This window comes from Lathyrus oleraceus, chromosome 6, assembly GCF_024323335.1.
Source record: "Lathyrus oleraceus cultivar Zhongwan6 chromosome 6, CAAS_Psat_ZW6_1.0, whole genome shotgun sequence".
In the NCBI taxonomy this organism is placed as follows: domain Eukaryota; kingdom Viridiplantae; phylum Streptophyta; class Magnoliopsida; order Fabales; family Fabaceae; genus Lathyrus; species Lathyrus oleraceus.
This window is the reverse complement of record NC_066584.1, coordinates 458,921,043-458,928,097: the sequence shown is the minus strand read 5'-3', so window position 1 is coordinate 458,928,097 and position 7,055 is coordinate 458,921,043. Positions and strand designations below refer to the sequence as shown.

At 33.1% G+C, this 7,055-nt stretch overlaps 2 protein-coding genes across 2 annotated transcripts; both read right to left on the bottom strand.

The window, feature by feature from the left end:
• Positions 1-2,857: 2,857 nt before the first annotated feature.
• LOC127096226 (uncharacterized) lies at positions 2,858-4,884 on the bottom strand. The gene is made up of 2 exons (XM_051034822.1): positions 4,550-4,884; positions 2,858-3,206 (listed from the first exon to the last, which is right to left on the bottom strand). The coding sequence occupies exons 1-2, from the start codon at positions 4,882-4,884 to the stop codon at positions 2,858-2,860; spliced, it is 684 nt and encodes a 227-aa protein (XP_050890779.1).
• Positions 4,885-5,232: 348 nt separating this feature from the next.
• On the bottom strand, positions 5,233-6,711 carry LOC127091326 (cysteine-rich receptor-like protein kinase 29). Its single transcript, XM_051029938.1, has 2 exons — positions 5,835-6,711; positions 5,233-5,739 (listed from the first exon to the last, which is right to left on the bottom strand). The coding sequence occupies exon 1, from the start codon at positions 6,641-6,643 to the stop codon at positions 5,837-5,839; it is 807 nt and encodes a 268-aa protein (XP_050885895.1). The 5' UTR covers positions 6,644-6,711; the 3' UTR covers positions 5,233-5,739; positions 5,835-5,836.
• Between the last annotated feature and the right edge of the window lie 344 nt (positions 6,712-7,055).

The window sequence follows — 7,055 nt, the reverse complement described above, 5'->3', positions numbered from 1 at the left end:
TCGGCAAGTGTACCGATAATGTCGCAGTAAAAAAAGATATTGATTCCACAAGGACTGATATTTAACAAGACAATAGTTGTCAAATTATAAAAAGTAACGATTGAGGGGGGGGGGGGGGGATGGTTGAGTTTGAATGCGAGAAAATAAAAGTTGTTATGAATTAATAAGAAATCAGTCAGGTTTTGTATAGAATCCCTTATTTCTCCCCTGTTGATGTCTAATGTATTACATGAATGAGAATGTTATTATATTCCCACTGCGAGTTAACATAACCATTTTACCAAATCCCTTGGTGTATAGCTCACTAATTACCACTCGAGGTCTCATATCCTATTCAACCAGCGTAAGTGAAATTAGGCGATGTACATAACATTAATTCAACTGCCACAACTTGGGATCTCCTATCCCTATTCAACCAATGTAAGTATAATAATTTCCCTAGTTATAAATATAGACTAATGGTCAGTATTTCCTATGTGCCAAAGATCAGATTAAAAGAGTATCTTACATGAAAAGAATTAAGAAAAATAAGCAATTTAATAGAAATATAACTCCAATTATTCATGCAATGACAAATTAAACATATGTCCAAACAAGTTCAAAATAAGTTCATCAAACAAAACCTAACTTAGATATATTTAGCTACTCATAATGATACAATAAAATACCAATTGATTAGATGAAGATTGCATATGAAAATCCTTGAAGAACTATCCTCCAATGACTTCCAATACTCTCAAAATTGCCCTCTTGGTCCTCTTTACCGTCACTTTCAGTCAAAATTCGCAGACCCCTTGAAAAAATGCCAAAAACTCCCTTTATAGGTGTCAAATCAGTCCAAAATGCGCCATAATAGGCCCAAATCCTTTTCATCGCACACAATGCTGATTAAGCAAACCTATCACACGCGTGATGTTGTGCATGATTATTCCAGTAGCTGCACGTTTTTTTGCTCCTTTTTCCATCATGTTTTCACTAAGTCCTTATTTCTTCATACTTGGTCAATTTTGCATCTTTATTTGGTCTTTAATATTCTTTTTTGCTCCTATTTGAATTGTTTTAATTCATTTCTTCGTCTAAAAACATGCAATGGAAGAGTTTCATCACAATCCCAAACTAGAATCGTTGCTTATCCTCAAGTAACTTGCATGCACTACAAATTCCAACAGAAAACAAGATGCAACATAACAATTGAACATCACCATATGAAATTTTATTTACTTGACCATCATTCTAGCTTCAAACTGCAATCCGACAAATTCAGAAAACCTCTTCAATCTTTGACAAGTACTCAACCTGTCTCTCATCTCACCATATAAATCACTCAATTGATAGGGTAGTCTCTCAATCAACATGCAAATTAGTTAATATTGAGTTTGACTATGTTCTAATAAAATTCATTAAAGTAATCAAAGCACACACATTTAAGGACTTTCTCGGTTGTATCTTGGCTTATGTTCAAGTATGACATTTTTGGGAAAGTAGATTTAAACCTTTGGAGTTAGGTTCCAAATTCTCCTTTTGTTGTTGTACCACTCTTTTCCTTATTAATGATACTAGAGATATTACTATTGTGGTCATCACTATTCATTTTGCATTCTTTTTCTCTTGTTTTTGAAGGGGTTATTTTTAACTCCTTATTTTCTCAAACTTTTGAATTTTTGACCATTTTTTTCTCTAGTGCCCCAACCCCAAACCTGAACTTTTCTCACTTCCAAGAGCAACCCCAAACTTATTCTTTTTCATAAAACTTAAGAACTAAAAACTTCTACCTAAACCCAAATAGAGGGCGGAAAGATGAAAGTCATATGGCTAATAAATAAGGCTAAGTTACCAAAAGAAGGGCCAAACTCAAAGTGGTTAGCAATGGACGTATCCTATTACTACAATATGGTTACAGAGGCTCGTATTTAAAAGCAAATAATTTCCTTAGTGTGTGTAAATCAAACCAGAAAAATGTAACTGAAAATAGTTCAAACCTGATAAAACAACAATGCATGAATATTCTCAATAAAAGGAATAGTAAACAATTGAATTTATTTGGCTCAAACCTTACTAGTTGAGGTATTTGAAGGTTGAGTACAAGTCTCTCGATTACTTTGTCATTCTTTGCTTTCAATTTGTAAGTCACTTTTCTGATGATCAAGTTTCCTCGGATGGTGCTTTTGACTCATTTGTCCAATGCTAATGTTGAAATTTTTATAAATTTGAAAGAAACAACAGTAGAAAACTCATTCATTAAAGATAACATAGATAGTGTTTGAGAAACGTGTGAGAGTTGATTATTCCTCTTATTAAATCTAGCTACCAACATGAATTAGATTAAGTATAAACAAAAAAAACTTGTTAGAAAAGATGAGTTTCCTCCCATGAAGCGCTTCTTTAAGGTCATAAGCTTGACCTTTCTATTTTTTTATTAGGGCGACATATATGACCCGAAAAATACATCATCCTTATTTTCCCTCTTGTTTGGTAGGAATTCCATTACTTTGAAGAATTGAAGTTTTTTCTTCCATATTCTCTTTAGCTTTATAGTATCGGACAAGGCATACATCTCATCCAATACTTCATATATTTCTCCTCTTTCATCAACCTGTTTGCTAGAAATAGGAATATTCTTTTGTTCAATATTTTTCCAGTTGACATCTACGTCTAAACGAATTATTGAATTTGGAGCTTCATCCAAAACTATATAATCTTCACATTGCATTCTTGTTATTTTTCCACATATACTTTTCACCTCCGCTTCTTCTATTCTTGTTTCTATTTCTTTATCAGATGGTGTGCACTTATCTTCTTATTTCTCATTTTCAACTCTTCCTTCATCGATTACCTCACAATCATATTTGACTTTCCTTTAAGTATACACATCTCTAGGACTATCTAACATATTTTCATATAAATCCCCACTAGATCTCAGTACTAATGCTAATTGACTAGATACTTGACCAAGTTGTCTGTCTAAATTCTCGAAGGATGTTTCCATTTTACTTCGCACTGTTTCTTGATGCCTGTTAATTTTCTCAAAATTGAGTTGAATCATCTTTATAAACTGGGTCAAGGTTTCTTCAAGTTGAGATGATGAATCCTCCTCCCATGAATGCTCAGTGTTGATATAAGGTTCTGGATCTGAATAATTTCTCGCATTTTTTTGAAGTAGAGTTTTTGCTGCAAGTTCTTTTGAATAAGCTTCAAAATTTGCCAAGCTAACATAGATTCATCTTGCATGTTTGTCTTCACCTCACCTACAACATAAATAGAATAATACTTTAGTAGCACTGCAATAGATACAAAATTAAACAAGAATAAAAATAAAAAATTAAAATTAAAATTAAAAAATAAATAAAAAACAAAAACAAAATAAGCAAAATGTTGCACAAGCGTTGCCTTGTTGAAATTATCAACAATCCCCAATAACAACGCCAAAAACTTGATGACTTTTTGGCAAGTGTACCAATAATATTGCAATAATATAAAGATATTGATTCCACAATGACTACTACTTAATAAGACAATAGTTGTGCAATTATAAAAAGTAACGATGAGGGGGGGGGGGGGGGGGGGGTGTCAGTTTGAATGCGAGAAAATAAAAGTTGTTTTGAATTAATAAGAAAACAATGAGTTTTTTTTATAGAATCCCTTATTTATCCCCCATTGATGTCTAGCACATTACATGAATGAGAATGTTGTTATATTTCCACGACGAATTAACACAACCATTATGTATAATCCCTTGGTGTATAACTCACTAATTACCATTCGGGGTCTCCTATATCTATTCAACCAACGTAAGTGAAGTTACGCGATGCATATAACATTAATTCAACTGCCACTACTCGGGGTCTCCTATCCCTATTCAACAAGTGTAAGTACAACAATTGCCCTAGTTCCAACACATAGACTAATGGTCAATATTCCATATGTGCCCAAAATCAGATTAAAAGATTATCTCACATAAAAAACATCAAGCAAAATAAACAATTGAATAGAAATATAACTTCAATTATTCATGCAATGACAAATTAAACATATGCCCCAACAGGTTCAAAGTAAGCCCCTCAAACAAAACCTAACTTAGAGATATTTAGCTACTCATAAAGATACAATAGAATACCAATTGATTAGATGAAGATTTCCTATGAAAATCTTTGAAGAACTGTCCTCTAATGACTTCCAATACTCTCAAAATTGCCCTCTTAGTGCTCTTTACCGTGACTTTCAGTCAAAATTTCCAGACCCCTTGAAAAGATGTCAAAAACTCCCTTTTATAGCTGTCAAATCTGTCAAGAATAGGCCCAAAAAAAATACTTATAGCGTGCGTGATCCTTTTCTTCGGTCGCGATGTTGCGTGATGTTGCGCGTGATTATTTCAATAGACGCACACTTTTTGCTTCTTTTTCCATATGATTTCCACTAAGTCCTTATTTCTTCAAACTTGGCCATTTTTGCATCTTTCTTTGGTCTTTAATCTTTAATTTTGTTCATCTTTGACTTGTTTTGATATGTTTCTTCGACCGAAAACATGCAATGTCAGAGTGTCATCAGTAACCTCACATTCTTCACTTTCTCAACGCCTCCAAGTGATTTTTCCAGGATGTCCCATGCTTCCTTTGCTGAATCAATATCACCAACTTTCTCAAAGTTGTCTGGATCAACACATTGATGAATTAAAAATAGAGCCTTATAATCTTTCTTCTTCAAGTCTTTGTATGCATTATTTTCTTCATTTGTAGCATGTTCTCTAATTGGTGTTACTCCATTCTCCACAAGATTCCAAAGATCTTGATAGCAAAAAATAACCTTCATCTGCTTACACCAATTTTCGTAATTCTTACCATTAAAGATTGAAAGATTCGCTGGAGAATATCCGTTTGGATGATTCATCGTGATTCAATGTGTTCCAAAAATCACACAATCATTGCTCTAGATACCAGATATTGGGAAAACTCAAATCTTGAAGTTATCTGAATCAATCTTGATGAACAAGAATCAATCCTTTTGATTGATCACGCCCATTGATCTTCATCCTTTACTCAGGTGAAACAACCACTCATTGATTGCAAGATGATTCTACAGTACTCAGATAATTGAAAGTAAGAGAAAAAAAGAAATTTTTGAAGGAAGAAGATAGATGTATGTTGTTGTGCAAACTGCACACAAAATGTTTATTATAATGTGTTAATCACAACTATGGTTTCAGAAACTACACTATTTTTTCTTACACTCGATTACAAATGAAATAGAGATTCTCTCTATTTATATATGAGGTTACTTGCACTTGAAGTAATCACAAAAATAACTAGCTTGACTAAAACTATGCTAAATTAATTATTTCTACACTGTCGACTCCTTCAACAACCACATGCTACATACTTCGACTACATGTTTCAACATATTATATTTGATTTTCGGTTTAATATAACAAATACATACTTTGCTCAACACAAACTAATTTTGACATTTATTGATTACAGACATACTATTTCAACTTCAAATATATATATATATATATATATATATATATATATATATATATATATATATATATATATATATATATATATATATATACACGACAAGATTCTCCTAATGAAGCATCTGTGCTTATTACAAATACGTTCAAAGTTTCATTGACTGTCCTTATTCTCAAACAAACACAGGTAAAAGTAGGCACAACAACAAAATCAACGGTCACACGACTATATATAGCAGGAGTACTTCTTCATCTGTTTTCTTTATCTGCAAAAATACAAGTAATTCGTGGTGACATAGCCATAAAAATTTAGCATAACACTTTGTTTTCAACGTGTAACAAAGCATAATGAAACAAGTACCTTCATGGCAGATTTGAAGCCAGTGCTGCTGATGGTTGATAGAACTGATACGAAGTTTCAAATCTCAAATTACAACTCGGCCTAACAATTCTAGCACCAATCCTATTACTGCAACATCTCGAAACTTCAGCAATAGATGAAATCAAACAATCATCACACTGTGGACCACTCAAATCAGGTGTACACTGAACAAGACCATATATTATTTCACCACTACTAGGACCTGGCAATGTTCCCACAACATACTTACGATTCGAGTCACCTTTTATAGCTTTGCTTTTTAAATCATTCAACAACTGTTTCACAACAACATTAAATTGATCTGCCAACGTTGCGTTGTTCAAGTTCCATGCAAAATAAGCCGGTCCGATTTCGTTTAAGCCTAAAATCGAACGGTCTGAATAACGTAACATGCATTTCTCGTCCTCGTACCAACCAATTGCTTCTTTTTTGTTTGGACACGCTTGTGTGAGATTGAATTTAGAACCAATGAGGCATTTGCGACAGTCTTCAGGATTAAGGTCTCCTCTACATATTCCTATCAGGTTTACTTTGTCGTTGCTTTGGCCGTAAATGGTGTTGCTGAAACCGTAGTCGAGTTTTGAGGTGTGAGTGAGGTGCATAAAAGCGATTCTGAGGTTGTTGTGGTAGGTGTCACCGGTTATGTAGTTACCTCTGTCGTTGTTTTGGTCACAGAAGTAGTGGAAGTTTTGGTCGTTGTTGTCTGCTTTGGATTTAGATGTTAGAAGGATAGTGATGAGAAAGAGATTACAAAGAAAGGAGAGTGGAGTTAAAGAGAGAATAGACATGTTGATTGTAGTTTGGGGATGAATGGAAGGTTTAGATATAGGAATGAGTTTTTATAGGCAAAGATGAAATAACCTTTCTTGGTGAATGGGGATGTTTGATATAATTTGCAAATTGTTTTATAATATTCAAAGATTGAATCCATGAATCAATCCACTACCTAGCCAAAAGAACATGGCTAAATTTTTAAGTTTAAGTTGGGGGAAAAGACATCCACCACCACTTAGGGTCACCAGTAAAAATTTGTTATTGTAACTTATATGTTTGTTTGAAATGACTTATATGATCTTATACCATAGTTTAAATTTTGTGAGACTATTTATTTTGAAAAACTAATGAAAAAAATTCATAATAGTGTTTATACGGTGTTTTTTCAATTTATTTTTATAAGTTCTTTAAGATATTTAAGATTTA